The sequence below is a fragment of the Archocentrus centrarchus genome, chromosome 1 (assembly GCF_007364275.1).
Source record: "Archocentrus centrarchus isolate MPI-CPG fArcCen1 chromosome 1, fArcCen1, whole genome shotgun sequence".
NCBI lineage: Eukaryota > Metazoa > Chordata > Actinopteri > Cichliformes > Cichlidae > Archocentrus > Archocentrus centrarchus.
In genome coordinates this window covers 19,271,710-19,292,324 of record NC_044346.1, presented here as the reverse complement: position 1 = coordinate 19,292,324, position 20,615 = coordinate 19,271,710, and the positions used below count along the sequence as shown (strand labels likewise).

The 20,615-nt window shown below is 40.0% G+C and overlaps 2 protein-coding genes across 4 annotated transcripts in view; one reads left to right on the top strand and one right to left on the bottom strand.

Annotated features, from left to right (window-relative positions):
* The window catches only part of prss12 (serine protease 12), a 24,077-nt gene extending 17,270 nt beyond the window's left edge, over nt 1-6,807 (bottom strand). Inside the window, exons 1-6 of one of the 3 annotated variants that reach the window (XM_030733360.1) lie at nt 6,701-6,807; nt 4,712-5,017; nt 3,292-3,430; nt 1,681-1,853; nt 1,295-1,445; nt 539-717 (exon numbers count right to left, since the gene is read on the bottom strand). In XM_030733360.1, coding sequence (XP_030589220.1) covers nt 539-717; nt 1,295-1,445; nt 1,681-1,853; nt 3,292-3,430; nt 4,712-4,871 — 802 coding nt within the window. In that variant the 5' untranslated portion in view covers nt 4,872-5,017; nt 6,701-6,807. Of the gene's footprint in view, nt 1-538; nt 718-1,294; nt 1,446-1,680; nt 1,854-3,291; nt 3,431-4,711; nt 5,148-6,700 lie in introns of those variants that run through there. The other 2 variants (XM_030733340.1, XM_030733350.1) reach the window with 2 other exon arrangements.
* On the top strand, nt 6,284-20,615 carry mettl14 (methyltransferase 14, N6-adenosine-methyltransferase non-catalytic subunit). Its single transcript, XM_030733373.1, has 11 exons — nt 6,284-6,639; nt 7,072-7,160; nt 7,370-7,457; nt 9,828-9,905; nt 13,749-13,836; nt 13,912-14,002; nt 14,122-14,263; nt 16,231-16,323; nt 19,570-19,686; nt 19,803-20,013; nt 20,119-20,615. The coding sequence occupies exons 1-11, from the start codon at nt 6,574-6,576 to the stop codon at nt 20,424-20,426; spliced, it is 1,371 nt and encodes a 456-aa protein (XP_030589233.1). The 5' UTR covers nt 6,284-6,573; the 3' UTR covers nt 20,427-20,615.

Sequence of the window (20,615 nt, the reverse complement as noted above, 5' to 3'; positions counted from 1 at the left end):
TACACTTACACTTGATAAGTCAAAATGTGGTAAGAGAACTCAACAAAAAAAAAAAACTTTCAGGGTCATGGGAACACACACTTATGTCGCCACCATTCCTGAACAAGCCTCCATTTCTTGATGTTTACAATATCTTTGTAAATGGTAAATGGACTAGTTCTTATATAGCACTTTTCTACTCTGTCTGAGCACTCAAAGCGCTTACACAACATGTTTACATTTACCCCATTCATACGAGCACTTCCATGATTAACTAAGCTAAGTGCTTTTATTATCTAGCATTCACACACATTCACACTCCAACACTTGTGTCGGTGAGCAACTTGGGGTTAAGTATTTTGCCCAAGGATACATTGGCATGCAGCCTGGAGTAGCCAGGAATCGAACCGATGACCTTCCAATCAGTAGGTGACTTGCTCTACCTCCTGGCTGTAGCTCAGAAGGTAGAGCAAGTCAACTACCGCTAGGTGTAGGTGACTTGCTAGGTGTATTCCATTTGCATGTCTTTGCCACGAATTCTGACTTTTTATTGACTTACCTGTAAGAGGGTTACAGGACACCCCTGCATCCTCAGAGTGCAGACAGTTGTGTTCTCCCCATGCACTTTTTGGACATTGCTCCAGAGTGAGCTCATTGCCTGTGCAGCGCACCTCATCCAGCCACACACGGCCTGAACCCTTGCCAAAATGTGCCTGGCTCCATGCCCTTGCAACACCACTACAAAGAAGAGGATCAGTACAAAATTCTAAGATGTTTGGTCTGGCAATGCTAATACAATGAAAGACAGATGTGCTGATGTGCATGACGTACAAAATACAGAGCATACAATACCATATTCTATTTTTTTTTTTCCATTTGGAAGATTTACAGAGGGTGCACACTGTATGTCATGTTTAATATTTTGAAACTACTTGTCATGCACATCCCTGCAAATATAAACATTGCAATGTATTTGCTGCCTGTATGGTGTTGCTAAATATGCATATCTCTGTGGTACTAGAATTCTTGCGGAAACAATGAGCCTGATTCACTATCTGACCCCCAGATGTTCTTTACTGCTTGCTCCTCTTTCTGTGTGTCTGGCTGGAAAGAATACTTGTCATACTTTTGGAGACAGAGGGAGAGAAAGATGACAGGACACCCACATGAACTCATCAGCAGCTTCCTTCTTTATCTTTCTACCATACGTTTTTCTCACTTTTGTCACACTAACAATGTATTTCCTTTATGCTAATTACTGATCAGAGTTAACGTGCATTAGTATCACTTTGTGTGCATGTGCGTGTGACTTAACCTCAGCCCCAGCTGTCGACACACCACTTCTGCATCACTGTCATCCCATTGGTCATCACATATGGAACCCCACTGCCCGGCATGGAAGACCTCAACTCTGCCCTCTGACTTTGACGGACCTCCCACGAGCCTTATGGGAAGGGACACACCTGCTGAAAAGGAAACAAGCATAAATGCACACTTTTGCATGCAGTCTGCTGATTGTCTTTTTTAACTATAAATTCGACTGATTCAGTGATTCATTCTACTGATTCATAGATTGCAATTATAAAATTCAAGTAAGTGTTGTAGAAATATGGTGCGTTTGTAGTTATCTGATTTCATTATATTACAGTAAACTTCTATTCAGTCATCACAGACCTATAATTCCTCATTAAGTATGCTTACCTGGTTGTTGGTTGCAGGTAACAGCTGCAACCAGAGAACATTCTTCTCCATTCCAGGTAGCCTTGGGACACTGGAGCAGATCTGGCTCTTTGCCTTGGCAATGAACCGCCGTCCAGTGGAGCTTGGCTGCGCCTGGACGAAACAGAGGAACTGCTCGGGCGCGACCTGAAAATCTAGAAGAGCATCAATATGTAAACGAGTTAGGGACACCCTTTACAGTTTATCACAGGGCTAACACAGAGAGATGACAACCACACACTTTTACATCCTCTCTATGTCCACTTTAGAAAGTCTTTGAGCCTTTGCGTGTATCAGGTGTTGGAGGAAACCAGAGAACCTGACGATAGGTACAGGGAAAACAAGTCCACACAGAAAGTAAGCACTTGTTTGTCACTGGGATGCGTGGCTTCAGGTCTTCAGCACTATTGACAGGCTACTGACAGCACCGGCCTTCTTGGCCTTGTTGCAGCTTCTAACCCTCATTATTAAATACGTTTTGTGACAAACACACATACACATGTGCCCAGATACACACATGCGCATGTGCACACACATACAAACACTCACACAGACCAAGATTGCATGTTTGTTTTTGTACCTTTTTCTTTTTTGCACTCTCTTCTCCTCATTGCCTTTCAGCCATGGCATTGTTACACAATATATATATATCAATGTGAATAACAAAAAATAATAAAGTAAAAATAAATTGACCAGGAAAAGGAATCTACAGAGAGTTTACAGAGCTCCTCTTGATTAAGCAAATATGTTTGGCACAACAGGGCATTGAGATCATAATTCTGCTTGCTAAAGCTGCCGGATAGGGCAGGTATTTAAAAAAAATTATATAATAAATTACAGGCAGTCTTAGATAAAATTTAAAGCAGCTTTATTAACCTGCTAGCAATAAGCTTTAGCAGTCTGCACACACATAAACTGCTGTTCTGGGCCAATGCCATCAGTAGTTTTTACACCAAACAGCTTTCAATGATTAAACATGTGAAAGTCATCACCAACCATTCCAAATGACATATGCCTGACATTTGCCCTTTTTCCTTTCTGGGGTGGACTTTCATTGACTCCTGTGTGAATATGCACATGCACACAGGCAAGTGTTTATAGTAGCATGTGCGCCAGCAGTGGTGTTAGTAACAGCATGTGCAATAAGTCAAAGAGTTTCTCTGTTCTCCAGGGATAGCATGACGCTCTCTCAACTGACTATATCCCATCATATGGACACTGCTATTATATACAATCTGACAAAAGGGTCCCTAGATAAGCATGACGACATCTTATAATCAAGTTTACGAGACACAGCGTAAATAGCATACCACTAAAGGTATTTAAATACCTCTGGGGAATGGAGGGCTGGAATGCAAGGGTAAAACAAGAAAAGTACAAAGAGAAAGGAGGAGCATGTCTGAATGGAGTTCTCTGACATTAAGGCCAATTTTCCATCACATTTATCCATCTGTTCGACCTCTATGAGCAGCTTGAGATTTTGAATTTAATGGCAGAAGGTGACAGAACTGTGCCTAAATAGGTGTGTGCAAGGGAGGGACAGTATGAATATTGCACATTTAAGTGTGTGTGTATGTATGTGTGCTCTCTCACCCCTTGCCCAGCTGTCTGCAGACCACTGTAGCATCTTTGTCCCCCCAGTCATTGCTACAAATGGACCCCCACACTCCCTCTAGGTACACTTCCACCCTGCCATCTAGCTTGGAGCGGCCACCTTGAAGACGCACTGAGCCTAAGATGGAAAATTGGTTGGAGAACAGTGGATGTAAAACAATATGTGATATGAAAAAGAAGATTTTTTTTTAAGGGAACACGAGGTTTAAGTGGCATGTTAAAAAAGAAGCTGTAATCAGCACAAAGTCACAGGATAAAACGAGACATCCCAAACAGTATGTGAGCTCTAAGATCCACCGACTTTGAAGTAATACTCTGTACGTATAAATGGCTTCATGCAGAAATTCTCATATAACTTTATTTTATAAGATACATTAACACATTTCCATGTGTGTTTCATCATTCTAACCCAGGACTCTATAAATATGACAATCTCACTGTCAAAAATAAAGAATGCAAACGGTGTTTCACAGGCTTTGATATTTTCAGCATAGCACTTCCTCTCAACAATCAAATACGTTTTTGTTCCTGTGCTGCCCCACAATGCAATTCTACGATGATCTAAAGATGAAAGATGCATAACCAATAAACACTAAGAACTGAGGGGTTTTTTTTGTTTTTTTTTTTTAATTTTCCCTAAATCTCAGAAAGCATTCATAACTTTTTACATACCGGACAGTTACAGTCGCACAGTGTGAGAGTATGCATTGTGTATATCGCTGGATTACCCTGATTGCTTTCCTTGGAGAGCTAGAAGCTTACAGCCGGTGCATATCCATGCTGACATGCACATATGCATAAATATACACGTGGCTCGGCACCAAAATGCTGACTTCCTTTTGCAATAGTAAACACACTGAATCTGGATGTCTCACTTACAGGCATGTAATTGTTAAAATGTCTAATAACTGACCCCCAAACTAAAAAAATACTACAGCTGTACATTTCGTCACATATGGAATTCCACACTTAGACCATAACTGCAGTGGTTAATATTATATGGTGATACCACAGACCCCATGGTATCAGGAGGCTGAAACACAACTATTTTTAAACAAGCAATAACATTCACACCCTCATAAGCTAAAGGTGCACACACACCCCAATAATTCCATGGATTGATGCTCTGTGTTGGGCCCAACTGGAGCTAGAACATGATTTATACAGTAGCACAGCACTGTAAAAACATCTGCAGATTCTGCAAACCTATATAAAATATAAAAATGTATATTCCATCCACACTGGCCTATTATCTCTTGTAGCCTGTAGCTTTGAATTTTGCTGATCTGGGGATTTCAGCGTCTTCATGGTGTAATATTTGTTGCCATGTTCTGCAAATGTGAGATTGTTCATCCCTATAAAATACAATATAGCTGCTGCTCTAGGCCTGCGTGTTTACCTTGTTTACAGTCGCAGTACCCCCAGTCTACTCTGCCTCTGTGGTTCTTAAAAAAGCACCAGGGTCGGATTCGGCCGTCCGGGTTGCGACAGTGATTGTGCTCTCCTATGCCTTTGCCCGGATACCGCTCCTCGAAGCCGGCCACTTCGGTCCAGTTCATGCACCGGGCGCCGGACTCAGTGACGTCTATCGCTCCCCGGTAGAAACCGTCTTTCCCACGGCTCCGGGCGCAGTCGGTGAACGGCAGGATGAATGAAGGGACGCTGCTGGCACAACAGCAGCCGCTGATCACAGCCAAAAGCGCGGCTTTTAAGACAAAATATGGCACATTCATGTTAGGTCTATGACAGTCTGTGGGCAGCTGGTACTGTTAAAATTTTCACCGGATCCTATCATCAGCTGAGGGTTTCCACTCATCCAGTCAGCCTCTCGCCCAGCCGTGGGACGAGAGAGAACGACGCGGATCGATGGAACACCCCCCACCCTTCTTTTTTTTTTTTTTTTTTTTTTAAATGCATGTTAGACCTTCAACTAAAACTCTATTAACATACATGATGGAAGTAATTACCTAAAGCTAAGTTACAGTTTTAGCCAATTGTACTGTACCTATATTTCAAATGGGAATGTTTTTCAACTCCATTTTTGGCTCTATGTTACATATTACAGTAGCCTTTAACACTCATTACCATGTAGTTTAGAAATGTAATAATAAATTTAAACTAATCTTTAATTAATCTTTAAAACATATTAAGGCAACGGAATAATAATTACCTTTGATAACCTATCGGCAACATTTTATGAAAATACTTCTTTGCGTTTATTTAAAAAATATTTTGCATTCAATATTATTAATTTAACGTTGCAATTTAGACTTTAGTATCCCACTGATTCCACAAAGTATGCGCATTTTTGGTAGTTGGGAGCAGATTTTCAGGCAGATAATTTGAAAAGCGTTCCTGCACTTGAGCTATCCGAAGTGCTTTGTCTACGAGGAATGTATTTATTCTATAGGTAATGAATATATGAATGAACAAAGTCGCACACGCTCCATCGCCTTTCACTGCAGACTTTTGAGCGCTAGGATCTGACAACAATAAGTGCGAGAAACCGAACAAATAGTGCGCGTGATGACTCAGTGCACCAGGGCATGAAATCACGTCAAGAACACAGTCTGTGAGAAAATCACCGCTCTAATGTGTGCAAGGTTTAGTTGTTGTTATGTTGGATCGGCAGGTTTTGCTGTGACGTGAGCGACTCCCTGTTGTGGTTGGTAGTTAGGTTACTAGTTGCCAAAGCCCTCGAATAGTAAATACTCAGTTTGAAAAATAAACACCGTCTGGGATCTGCTCGCTGCTGCAAAGCCCTCGAGAAACTAACTTTCTCTGATTGGAAGAGGACTCAGGAAACGTCAAAGACATGCTCCGAAAATGCTGACATCATCGCACGGCGTCCGTTCATTTACAAAGGCGTCCGCTCTTTAGTTATTACCGGCGTACACCAGCAGTTACCGGGTCAGACAGTAAAGTACTCTATTCTCAAGACTACAACCTTGTTTATACAATTGCGGTTGTTTAAAAAATCCAGTTAAGTAGCCAAGGCAGTAGCAACATGCAAATACCCATGTGCCTTTGACCCTCAGTTTGAACAAACTCCACCTGCGCAGCGGCACGAACTCGAGGCTGAGTGTACTGGTGTCGAAATCGATTGCACCTATGGTCCGCCCCCCCGTCCCGGCGGCTATCCTGTACTACCCGGTTGTTAGCTACCGTTATAAGTAGCTATTAGATTTATAGGAAATATTTTATTTGCACCAGCAATCAAGGGTATTTAATAATTTCTCAGAACACAGTACGAGAGAAGAAATGAACAGTCGTCTTCAAGAGATACGCGAGAGGCAAAAACTTAGGCGGCAGCTGTTAGCTCAACAGGCAAGTACACAATGAGCCCCCAGTTGTTACTGTGTAGCTGCCTCCCAGCTTAACCACTCACCTGTCGGAGGTCTGCTAATAACTTGGAGCAGCACGTGTTATATACAGAATAAGCTTTCACAGCGACTTGTGTCGAGCGTATCCATGCGTGGGCGCCGATAACTTGCGTACCCCTTTTAAACATTCACAATAGTCGCCCTCGGGAGGACTTCAGGAGAAGTAGCTTCAGTGTAAATCTAAAAACATGACACAAATGTATTGAGGAGCCATTGCAGTTATGAAGCCACGTAACAGCAGAACAAACCACCAAGAGAGGCAAAGCAGATCGATACGAAATCATATGAAATTAAGCAAATGTTTCTTTGTGGTATGCACTGTTTAGTTAATACAACGTAAGAACGTTTGACTTTATTTGTTACTTTCTTGCCACAGCTGGGAGCCGAAAGCGCAGACAGCATCGGAGCTGTCCTACACAGTAAAGACGAACTAAAAGAGATCGAGGAGACCAGAGAAACATGCAGGTAAGCTGATGTGTTTGTACATTTGGGAGTGGCTGTGGCATCTAAAGGTCGGTGGCTCAATCCCCAGCTCCTCCAGTTAACATGCTGAAGCATCCTTTTTCTTTTTTGGTTTACTGCAATGCATTTGTTGTCACTTTCACTACCAAGTACCTGTTTTGTATTTTGGGACTAAGGAAATGTAGAAATTGAAAGATGTATTTGTTTTGCAGGGCTTCATATGATAGCACGGCCCCTCTTTCCAAAAGGAAAGCACAGACAGAAGGAGAGGACACTGAGGAGGATGTGGAAGAACAAAAGGTGAGTGTAATCACATGAGTGAGCATTTCAAGTTGTTGATTATTTATGTTGGTGTGTTTTAAAAGTGGAAGAAGTTCTACCCTCCAGGGAAGGGTGGTTCCACATGGTGTGGATTGTACAGCTAACCTCTGGCTATGAGCCGTCAAGCTGTGCATTGTTCTTAATTATTAGTTTCTAAGATCAATCAAAGCAGTCGTTACAAATTGCTATGCCTGGGGATTTTGTGTCCAAACAAACATTATTAGTTTATTGAAATGTACTATTTACACATTATATGCAGGAATATATGTTTAATTGCCTGAAAGTATCTTATAATTTTATGCATATGTGATAAAGCAGTGGAGTTTATGGCAAAGCCATGCTCCGAAGTGTTTAACTGACATTACAGTTAAAATTTTCATTGACATTATTAGTGATGACATTGGGGCCCTTTTCTTTAAGTATCTATACATATGTACCTTGAAATTTGGTGTGACTTGGGCCCAAAAAGCTTGAAAACATCTGGATTAGTTGAATAGAATAGAATAGAATGCTGTTATTGTCATTCTACAGAATGTACAATGAGACTGGGGGGCCACTCCTGTTCAGTGCTATGCTGTAGAATATCACACACTAAAATATAAAATAAAACTTCTATAAATGTCCAGAAAAATAAAATAGAATCTATAAAAAATATATAATTGTAAAAAATAAAATAAGCATATACATATAATAATGAAGATGGAGATGGGTGAGGATTGAACTTGGTGAATGAATTTTGGATATTGCACATTATAGGGGTGATAGATATTGTTCAGTATGAATAATATAATATTGCACATAGATGTGGGTATTGCAGTGTGTGTGTGTGTGAGTGTGAGTTCAGGGTGGTGAGTAAGTCTGTTTGTTCTGGCTTTGATGCACCTGTAGCGCCTGCCAGAGGGCAGCAGGTCAAACCCAGGGTGTGAGCTGTCCTTGACGATGTTTTTGGCTCTGCTGAGGCAGTGGGAGGTGTAGATGTCCATCAGGGAGGGGAGAGGGCAGCCAACGATTCTCTGTGCTGTCTTGACTACCCTCTGAAGCCTCACCCTGTCTGTCTCAGTGCAGCTGCTGTAGCATACTGTGATACAGTACGTCAGCAGGTTGTTCTTCCTTGGGACCCTCAGGAAGTGAAGTCGCTGTTGAGCCTTCTTGATAACAGCTGGGATGTTATCTGACCAAGAGAGATCATCAGAATGAGGACACCAAGAAACCTGAACATGTGGACCCTCTCCACACACTTGCTATTGATGTACAGGAAACACAGGACTGACCTAGCCCCAGGTTGTTCTCTAAACACCAGACTATCGACTTCAGGACCTCCTCTCTGTAGACTGGCTCATCTCCTCTTGAGATGAGCTCACTCACTGTAGTGTCGACAGCAAATCTGACGATGAGGTTGTCATTGTGGGCCGGACTGCAGTCATGGGTGTAGAGGCAGTACAGGAGGGGTCTCAGGACACAGCCCTGTGGGGAGCCCATGGTTAGTGTGTGGGTGGATGAGAGATGGGGGCCAAGTCTCACAGTCTGGGGCTGGTTGGTTAAGAAGTCATTTATCCAGGAACATGGGGGAGGGGGGGGGGGGGGTGTCTAGGGTGTGATTGTATTGAAGGCTGAGCTGTAATTCTCAAAGAGCATGCGAGTGTAGCTGTGCTGTTTCTCCAAGTGGTTCAACACAGAGTGAAGTGCTACAACAATGGCGTCCTCTTTGGATCTGTTTGCACAATATGCAAACTGATGGGTGTCGAAAGTGGGGGAGAGATGGTCCTTGATGTGCTGGAGAACCAGCCTCTCAAAGCACTTCATGATTGCCTGACGAGGGCCGGAGCAAACGAGTGGTCCTGAGGTGTTAAATAGGTTTTAAAAGGTTGTAGGTTGTGTAAGGTGAAGGGTAGATTTACAACCCCAATTCCAAAAAAAGTAAAAAAAAAAAAAAAAAAAAAAATCAAATTTTATTTACATTTCACACAGCGACCCAACTTCTTTGGAACTGATTCAGATGTACCAGAATAAATATGAGACCAGAATGTGAAGTATGAGGTTCAGTTACGGTGACTTTGGTGTAAATATATTTGGTGTGATATCCAGGCAGATTTATCAGGCTCAAAATGTCCCATCTCTTCACTTTCCATCTAACTGATTTGATGTGATTTCTACTTTTGTGTCTTATCTTCCATTGGTTAGTATGGAGATTAATTTTATCATAATGATTATAATTAGCAATTCACCTGCATTTCACTCACTTTATTATAAATTCAGCTGAATTCATCTGCTAACCCAGTGTTCTCAGTCTCAGGCGTAAATGGAAATCTGATTGTTCATTTGTGTGTTTGGGCCTTTTTTGTGTTTCAGGATGAGTTGGAAGTGCAGCAACCAGATGAAACCAATCCATATGAGGAAGTGTACAAGGACTCAAGTACTTTTCTCAAGGTTAGGAAACTTTCTTTTCACACACAGGCTCTCTTTTACATGGGCGCACTGAAGCTGTGTTTCGACACTAAGAGTCAAGTAACTTTAAGAGAGAGGAAATTTTTGAATGGACTAGAAGTCTGCTTTTTCTTTGCCAAGTCCCATTTCCATAAAATTTGTCAATGTGACATTTTCTCGCAAGATTGTGGTGGTGTATTCTGTTTTTGGTTTTTTTTTACTTTATAATGTAATTGCTATAAAACTAACAAAATATAACCTCGTTACATATGGCTCATGTTTTCTGTTCGCCCCACTTCCTCTTTTTATTCACGCCCCAGGCTGCTTGACCTCTGCCTTCAAATGGTAAAAGTTTGTTGGAATAGAATGAACAGAAGAATAGAATGCCTTTATTATCATTATACAGGATGTACAGTCAGATTGGACGGCCGCTCCTGTTCAGTGCCATGCAATAGAAAGTCAAACTTTCTAAAATAAAAATATAATAATCTAATATAATCTAAATATATACAGAAAATAAAATATATTAAAAATACAGAAAATACAAGAATGTATAAAATATATACATTGTAAAAAATAAAATAAGTGTATACATATAATAATAAAGATGCAATTTACTTGATCAGAAATACACATGTGAACAAAAGCAGTTATAAATACTAACTGACTGAAAATATTTTGTTGCACAACCTTTTGAGGCAATCAAGCAATTTCTTCAACTTTCAATGAGACTTCTGTACCTGTCGACAGGTATTTTGGCCCAGGTATTTTAGCCGTCTCAGGTTTGAAGAGTGCTGTCTCCAGACTGCATGTTTCAGCTCCTTGCACAGATGTTTGATAGGATTTGGATCAGGGCTCATAGAAGGACACTTCAGAACAGTTTAATGTTTAGTTTTTAGCCATTCCTGGGTGTTTTTAGCTGCATGTTTTATCCTGTTGGAGGACCCATGACCTGCGACTGAGACAAAGCTTTCTGACACTGGACAGCACATTTTGCTCCAGAATGTCTTGATAGTCTTGAGATTTCATTGTACCCTGCACAGATTCAGAACACCCTGTACCAAATGCAGCAAAGCAGGCCCAGAACTTAACCGAGCCTTCTCCATGTTTCACAGTACTGTAGGTACAGTGATTTTTCTTTTTCTTTGTATGCTTCAGTTTTGAGTCTGTGGACAGAGTTGATTTGCCAAAAAGCTCCAGTTTTAACTCATTTGTGCAAAGGACAGTCTTCCAGAAGCTTCGAGACTTATCAATATGCATTTTTTATGATTTTTATGATTTGATTTCAACAGTGTCCTCCTCGGTCATTGTCCATTAAGTCCTTTTTGGCTCAAACATTGTCAGATGGTTAGCTCCAACACTAATGTACCTTGACCTTAGAGTCTTTTTGTTTTTCTGGGCTCTTTGGTTACCATTCGTATTATCCCTCTCTTCTAGCTGTTATCAGTTTTCCTCTTGTGGCCATGTCCAGGGAGGTTGGCTATAGTCCCGTGAACCGTAAAAACCAGCTATAGTCACAGGAACATCAAGCTGCATAGAGATAGTCTTGTAGCCTTTACCTTTAACTTGCTTGTTAATAATTGTCTTTCTTATCTCCTGAGATAGCTCTCTCCTTAGCTTTCTGTGGTCCATGTTCAGTGTTTTATACACAATGATACCAAACAGTACAGTTACTACTTTTCACCATTTTAAATAGGCAGACTGACTCATTACAAGTTAGAAGGCACCTGTGATGCAAAGTACAGTGCACACCTTAGTTTAACGTGTCCCTGTGGGCAACTTATTTTCAATCTTTTCTAGAGAGATAGTCATTTTTGTCCAGGCCAGTTTCATTATTTATTTATTTATTTTAAATAATTCTGTTGAACTATAGAAAGTAATGTCTGATTTTCATTAGTTCACTTTCAGTTTTCAATTTTCATTATTATATCAGTTTCAAGTTATTTCAGTGGTTTTCTTTCTTTAACAAAATGGTACCAACATTTTTGTATACAGTGCTGCAAGCCAAACGACCAAAATTCCTAATTCCCACCCCACCCAGTTTCACCCTACCCAACCCCACTCGACTCCCAGTTCATAAATAATTCACCACCAAGATTATCACCTCCATTTATCAGTACCTGCATGCTTTTTGCAAAACAATCACACATGTGACAAAGGAGTCTTTTCAAAACTAAAGTGGGATTTCTGGTTCTGCATAAAAGCTGCCATAGGTATGTTGTAAATGCAAATCCTGAAACCATACACTGTCACTAATGCTGTGACCTGACATTCTCATTCTCAAACATGTAACTATATGTCACAACATTGTCACCACAACACCTATGATTGCCCATTCATTACTGCCAGTTCTTCCTGTACACTTTCAACTACTTCTTCTTCTGCCTCCATATTTCAAATTGATTGGCAAAGAATGATCAACTCGGAAGAGAGAAAACTGATTACAAGTCAATAAAGAAGTTAATAAAGAAATAGATTTAAAAGCAGTGCTCTAAGTCTAATATTATTAATAATCTGAGCAGTATAAACTGCTTGTCAGACTCTCCTGGTCACTAGGAAAGTTTTTCCAGGGGGAATGCAGGTTAAAACATTTTTCTGTATCAGCAATTTATTTTTGTATTCAGTTATATAGATATTTTGTCTGATTTAAATTTTGTATTGCCAGTTAGAAATGTCCTGATAAGCAAGGCACAGTGACCATTACAAAAAGAAGTTTTCCTTGTCAGCAATTCCAGATTATATCACAGTTACCAGTGTCAGCTGCTACAAGGTGCAGCACTATCAAGCTGCCACTGTTGGGCCCAACTTCTTAACTGTAAAACTAACTGTGCTGTAAAATGATAAATAAAAGCTTTATTTAAATTCCAAGTTATAAATTTGGCTTTGGTGATTCTGCTCTTGATTACAGCCAAGATTCATCCACATTTAGAAAACGCTTGAAATATAATTAGTGGCCAGAGGATTTGATGCAGTATAAAACATGCTAATGGGTTGACTTGAAAGACTAAAAGAGAAAAACAAAAAACAGCAGCCACAGAGAAAATGTAACAGCGTCATTATCAGGTGTTAGATATTCAAAATGATTTTATATTGTAAATGCCTTGAGATGACTTGTGATTTGGCACTGTGTAAATAAAATTGTAATTGAATTGAAACTGCTTCTTAAGTAATTAGCAGTCAAACATCTCTCTGTATGATAAACAAGTCTTTAATGGCAAACCTGAAGGAACAGTATTGTTTGCCAGTATGAACATTTTTTGGGAGGATATTCAGTGGAGTATTTTCAAACTAATTACATGTATCATAATACTTTATATTGTTTAGAAACTCTTTTGTGTAAAGTAATTATTGAAAGGAATGGAAAAAAAGGGTTGGTTAAATCTTATATTGTTCCGAATGTAAATGCCAAACTCAATAGTTAAAATAATGGTATCGGCGAAGCAGTCTTGTAATTCAACAAGACAAAGTTTTTAGATCCATCGATTGACATAATAATCAGATTCACAAGATGATGGTAAACTTGTTCGCGAATACTGAACTACAGCACTGATAACTGAGACCAGCTGACCAGTTTATAGAACTTCAGTTTAATTTGACAGTTAACAATACAGCAGAGCTGAATTTGTGTCTCCATTTTTTTCTTTGTTTGAGATGCTTTTCAGAATCAAGAAGCGGAATTGGAAAAATTTTTATGTAGTTTTGTAATATAACATTTTAATACTGCATACATTAAATGTGTGATAAAATACAGCTGTTTTTTTTTTAATTGAGTTTTTTCTAATTATCCTTTCTTCTATTCTGTTTCTACTCCTTTTTGACTGCCTCTCATAATCTTTTCATTCTCAGGGTACCCAGTCTTTGAATCCTCACAATGACTATTGTCAGCACTTTGTGGACACTGGGCATAGGCCACAGAACTTCATCAGAGATGTTGGTGAGTGTGCGCTTGGCTGTATGAGTGTTTACATGCGTCTCCGTGGGTCTGACTTGCGCCTCTTCTGTTGTTAAGGCTTGGCAGACCGATTTGAAGAATACCCTAAACTCCGTGAGCTGATCAGACTGAAGGACGAACTCATCTCCACCACCAACACTCCTCCCATGTATGCTAAATGAAGACATGAACATTAATATTTATCTGATTGTCAGTGCAGTTCATTTATAGTTGAATTGAAGCACTCACTGACCATTTCAAGTTGGGTATGTGTATCTGTGTGTTTAGGTACCTCCAGGCAGACCCAGAGCACTTTGACCTGAAGGATTTGAAGTGCAAATTTGATGTGATTTTGCTTGAGCCTCCCCTAGAGGAGTACTACAGAGAATCAGGCATCAGCCACACCGAGCGCTTCTGGACATGGGATGATGTGTGTATAGTTTGTTTTTTTTCTTTTGGCTGGTTTGCATTTAGCACTGTGGGCTCTCATGTCAATATATACTGAAGATTTTTACTACATCTTAATAAATGAATAAGGTGGGGAAGTTGTTATCTTGTACAGTGGGTACAGAAAGTATTCAGACCCCTTAAAATTTTTCACTCTTTGTTTCATCTTGACAGAAAAAACAGAAAAGTAGAAATTTTTGCAAATGTATTAAAAAAGAAAAACTGAAATATCACATGGTCATAAGTATTCAGACCCTTTGCTGCAACACTCATATTTAACTCACATGCTGTCCATTTCTTCTGATCCTCCTTGAGATGGTTCTACTCCTTCATTGGAGTCCAGCTGTGTTTAATTAAACTGATTGGACTTGATTAGGAAAAGCACACACCTGTCTATATAAGACCTCACAGCTCACAGTGCATGTCAGAGCAAATGAGAGTCATGACGTTGAAGGAACTGCCCAAGGAGCTCAGAGAGTGAATTGTGGCAAGGCACAGATCTGACCAAGGTTACAAAAGAATTTCTGCAGCACTCGAGGTTCTAAGAGCACAGTGGCCTCCATAATCCTTAAATGGAAGAAGTTTGGGATGACCAGAACTCTTCCTAGACCTGGCAGTCCAGCCAAACTGGGCAATTGTGGGAGAAGAGCCTTGGCGAGAGAGGTAAAGAAGAATCCAAAGATGACTGTGGCTGAGCTCCAGAGATGCAGTAGGGAGATGGGAGAAAGTTCCACAAAGTCAACTATCACTGCAGCCTTCCACCAGTCGGGACTTTATGGCAGAGTGGCCCGACAGAAGCCTCTCCTCAGTGCAAGACATATGAAAGCCTGCACAGAGTTTGCCAAAAAACACATGAAGGACTCCCAGACTATGAGAAATAAGATTCTCTGGTCTGATGAGAAGAAAATTGAACTTTTTGGCATTAATTCTAAGCAGTATGTGTGGAGAACACAAGGCACTGCTTATCACCTGCCCAATACAATCCCACCAGGGAACCATGGTGGTGGCAGCATCATGCTATGGGGTTTTTTTAGCTGCAGGGACAGGACGACTGGTTGTAATTGAAGGAACGATGAATGCGGCCAAGTACAGAGATATCCTGGAAGAAAACCTCTTCCAGAGTGCTCAGGACCTCAGACTGGGCCAAAGGTTCACCTTCCAACAAGACAATGACCCTAAGCACACAGCTAAAATAACAAAGGAGTGGCTTTGGTACAACTCTGTGACCATTCTTGACTGGCCCAGCCAGAGCCCTGACCTAAACCCAATTGAGCGTCTCTGGAGAGACCTGAAAATGGCTGTCCACCAACGTTCACCATCCAACCTGATGGAACTGGAGAGGATCTGCAAGGAAAAATGGCAGAGGATCCCCAAATCCAGGTGTGGAAAACTTCTTGCATCATTCCCAAGAAGACTCATGGCTGTACTAGCTCAAAAGGGTGCTTTTACTCAATACTGAGCAAAGGGTCTGAATACTTATGACCATGTGATATTTCAGTTTTTCTTTTTTAATAAATTTGCAAACATTTCTACATTTCTGTTTTTTTCTGTCAAGATGGGGTGCTGAGTGTACATTAATGAGAAATAAAGTGAACTTTTTTGATTTTAGCAAATGGCTGCAATGAAACAAAGAGTGAAAAATTTATAGGTGTCTGAATACTTTCCGTACCCACTGTATGTGACCGTGTATAAATGAAGTGGCTGGTTTGAAGTATATCCCAAAGGACATCAGTTTGGCCCTGTGAAACAGCCTTGTTTACCTGCTGATGTGAAAATCTGTTAGAAATCAGTCCGTCACCTGTAGTGTTTTTGTTTGTTTGTTTGTTTTAAAGGCAGCCTATGAGCTAGAAAAGAACAGTTAAGTGAATAATTACTCACTCCCCACAGAGAATCTTTGTGATATCATGTACACTTACTCTTCTTTCCATTTCCTTCCCACTGCTATTGTAGATCATGAGACTGGAGATAGAAGAGATATCTGCTCTGCGTTCCTTTGTCTTTCTGTGGTGTGGTTCTGGTGAAGGCCTGGACTTGGGCAGAATGGTAACACAATTCCACATTCAGTCAAAAGCATTCAGTCCTGTGGTGACCCAATGTTTTCCATTCTATCGGGATAATCAGTAACAGTGCTGAACCTATGCATTGCGGATGACAGCAGATCGCTGCATTGGTAGGACGTACTGATTTTCCTGTATGCTTCCAGTGTGCTAAGCACACCCAGTCATCCATCATTAATCCACAGCATACATGTTGTGCACGCAGGCCATCCGCCCCTTCAACCTTATTGCGAAGGACTGTGGACTGATAGTGGACGGAACACGTGCACTGTGGACTGATCACGGGCTCAATGTGTGTTCATCACGTGCATTCCTGCCCACTGTGTCCACAGCAGTGTTAATTTCATTGATGAAATATTTTTGTCATAGTTTTCGTCAACGACAAAAACTCTAAACCCGGGAAGGACAAACTAACCTGTGAGTTTTCTTTACTTCCGATAGAACCAAGTTATGTAAACAATGTCAGCAGGGAGAAAGAGAAGAGCCGATGTATGGACACATTTGTCCTTTGACGCTGTGACAAACAAAACGATGAGTAAACCATATGGGGCGACTATCTCGGGTAAAAACATGACAAATCTTAAACGACATCTGCAAACCAGTTTAGTGTTTGTGTTTAGAGAAAATCACCACACCACGGTGGATTAGCCTTTCCTGATCTTAGTCCTGAACACTGCCCTGTACTTTTCAGAGCGTGTCCTGCTCTGAATGCTCGTATTATCTCAGTAAGGTGCTGTTAACGATCAGGTGTGTGGGAAGCAGGTGAAACGCTAATGTTAATATTATTAATAAATGTTTAATTTTGTGTAAGTGTGTATAATTAATTCAAGGGAACTGAAGAAAAAGCGTTTACATTTTACACCCTTTATATTTTAGTCAACTGTAGATTTAGTCGACTATATTCTTAGGATAATTCGTCGACTGAAACTATTCAAATGACTAAATTATGACTAAAACTAAATTACATTTTCGTCAAAAGACCATGACTAAAACTAAATCAAAATTTGCCGTCAAAATTAACACTGGTGCACAGCTAAAAATAAGGCGGGACTTTTTTTTTTTTTTTTGGGAAAATTTGTTTTGTTGACACTGGCAGATGCCTGCGTACATGACATCTACAGAGCCTGGTGAACAATTTCCTCATTCTTTCTGCCTGTGGTTACCTCCTGGAGCCAATTTTGCATCACTGTGAGATGGGTTTAAGATTTTATTTATTTGTTCCTGGGGTTTTTTTGTCTTTTAAGGCATGTGAAATATTTTCACTTGCCCAGAACCTGTTGATTCAGTATGCTTTTAACGCAGAGAAAATCCACCAGCCCGCTGAATTTCAAGAAGCAGTATGACTCACAGTTTCATTTCCTCATTCACTCAGTTGGTGCAAAAACACAGATTTGTTCTTCAGAAATTTACATCATTGTAAACACAGAAAGCTCAATCCAGTTATTTAACAACACCATATTTATACCAGTCTGTTATCAATGTAATGTCAGAGACCGTGATCACTGGACAACATAGATTAATAATCAGCTCTGAATCAATTATATAGCATGCAGCGCCGATAACATGCACTTACATAACACAGTCACTCTGTTGACTACAGGTACAGTTCCTCATTACTGCAGTAGTTACTGTTGATGCTGATTTGATTTAGCTTTAGCCACATGACACACTGATACAGGATCAATCAAATCATGTTGTGATGGATGAGGGAAAATTCTTGTCACAGTTTACATTAAAATAATCAAGACCAACAAGAATAACCCAGGAAAGACCAAGGCACTGGATCCAAAAGCATGATTCCAAAGGACCAAGGTACTTTATACATACACACAAACAGAGATGCCTTCATGTCTTGTTTGCTATATGATAGATATAACTTGTGTAATTAACTGCATTATGATTCACTGTGACAAACACGTTCCGTCCAGGAGCATTGCCCAATGGGAATCAAAGGAAAATTCTTGTCACAGTTTACATTAAAATGATGTTTTAATATTACTGAGTGAAGCTGGGTATGCTGATTGAACTTTAAGATTCTAAAACTGGAGCAAATGTAGTTGTGTCAGACGACTGACAGTCTGAATGTGTTCACGCATTGATTTAGGAAATTAAATGCTGTGGAGCGACAAATTAAATTTCTGAAAACAGTATTGCCAATGCATCAAAGTTGAATTTAGTGAAATATCACAATAACAGAAAAAAAAAAAAAAAAAAATAAAAATAAGATTGATATTTTATATTAATTACTTCAATTTAATTCAGTATGCTTAATAAATAATCATATATTACATGGAAAGTGTGTTTGTGTGTGAGAAGAGTTCCCTACATCACTGAATGTTGTATAATGTAAGGGGGAAATTCCTTCATTTAGCCACACCTGTCAAACAATGATCACATGCTCCACTTTCTTTCGGTTGGTTTGATGTTTGTTTTTTTTAAACTCCTTGTTCAATTGCCAGTTTTCTTGGTCACTTACCCTAACTTGTTTACATCTCTGCTATTTGTCCGTCTCTTTATCTGTACAAAATAAAGAAAATAGGGAGAAAATATTTACATTTTAACTTGTTTTGAACTGTTTGTGAAGTGCATTCAGATATTCAGAAATTTGGTTTGTTTTTGTTTGTTTTACTCATTGATCTAGAATACAGTAGATGGGCGAGCTTTAAGGGCTCCCGAGTTTCCCTCTGGCCAAAATGGAGTGGATTCAATCCTTTATAAAATTCAATTAAAGCCAAAGTTTCCACAAAAAAAAATCACTGGAGAGTGCAGGAGCTGATGCATTCAGTTTATTAGACATACATTTCAACAAAACACTCAGAGAAAAGGATACAAACACAAAGAAGAGAAAAAAAGAACTGAAAAGGAAAGAGAGAGATGTTTCATCCATCTCACATTTAGATGTCACATTGCTATAATATAATATGACGTAATATGAATATGATGTGCATAAATGATTATAAAGCCTCACGCATAACAAGCCTCAGCCCTAAACTACTGTCTTAAACATAGTGTACATCATTCCAGTGTATTACTATTACTAATAAATGATACTATAAATGAATACTGTAACTACTACTGCCATAACAATTAAAAAAAATTCCCAAAAACAATCCTCACAGATAAATATAAAATAAAAAGTAAGCTCTCAGCATTAACAACTTTAAATCAAATGCTTGTTTAGTCCATGCAATACACCGGCCCATCATAATAATCCTTATTGCACCTATTTCAGTGTTTGAGGAAGTGGGGCTTTAGGAGGTGTGAGGATATCTGCTGGATCAAGACCAACAAGAATAACCCAGGAAAGACCAAGGCACTGGATCCAAAAGCAGTATTCCAAAGGACCAAGGTACTTTATGCATACACACAAACAGAGATGCCTTCATGTCTTGTTTGCTATATGATAGATATAACTTGTGTAATTAACTGCATTATGATTCACTGTGACAAACACGTTCCTTCCAGGAGCATTGCCTAATGGGAATCAAAGGAACAGTGCGTAGGAGTACTGATGGAGACTTCATCCATGCCAATGTAGACATTGACCTGATCATCACAGAGGAGCCCGAGATGGGAAATGTAGAGAAGCCTGTGGAGATCTTCCACATCATTGAGCACTTCTGTTTGGGCCGCAGGAGGTTGCACCTGTTTGGAAGAGACTCAACCATTAGACCAGGTGCGATCAACTTGCTCTTTTCTTGGGAAAATGTAGTTAACTTGTGTTTGTTTTGTTTTTTATGTCATTACATGTGTTTCATTTTTGGTCGTTCTTTCATTCCAGGCTGGCTGACAGTGGGTCCTACTTTGACAAATACCAACTTTAATCCAGAAACCTACGCCACACATTTTGCTTTGCCTAATTCCCATCTGTCTGGCTGCACAGAAGAAATAGAGAGGCTCCGGCCCAAGTCTCCCCCTGTTAAGCTAAAGTCAGACCGTGGTGGCGGAGCACCCAGGGGGGGACGTGGTGGACCAAATGCTGGAAGAGGGGGAGACAGAGGTCGAGAAAGAAATCGACCAAATTTCCGTGGAGACAGAGGAGGGTTCAGAGGTAGAGGAGGGCCACATAGAGGCTTTCCACCTCGCTAGAGTAAAGGGGGGAATGGGAATGGGAATTTCCTTTGCTTAGTCTGCTGACTTATTCATAACTCATTTTGTATGGTTTGTATGAAAAAGTGGAGAAGTTGGCAAATGTGGTTACTTTTTATTTTTGTTTATATTTTTCATGGATATACATTAGATTGAATGGGAATAGTCTGAATAAATACATTTTCATCA

Bases quoted from the DNA above. Each gene is read 5' to 3' on its own strand.
- mettl14 (XM_030733373.1), top strand. From the start codon at position 6,574: ATGAACAGTCGTCTTCAAGAGATACGCGAGAGGCAAAAACTTAGGCGG. The intron at 6,640-7,071 runs GCAAGTACACAA...TTCTTGCCACAG, and splicing joins GGCAGCTGTTAGCTCAACAG to CTGGGAGCCGAAAGCGCAGA. The intron at 14,003-14,121 runs GTATGCTAAATG...CTGTGTGTTTAG, and splicing joins ACCACCAACACTCCTCCCAT to GTACCTCCAGGCAGACCCAG.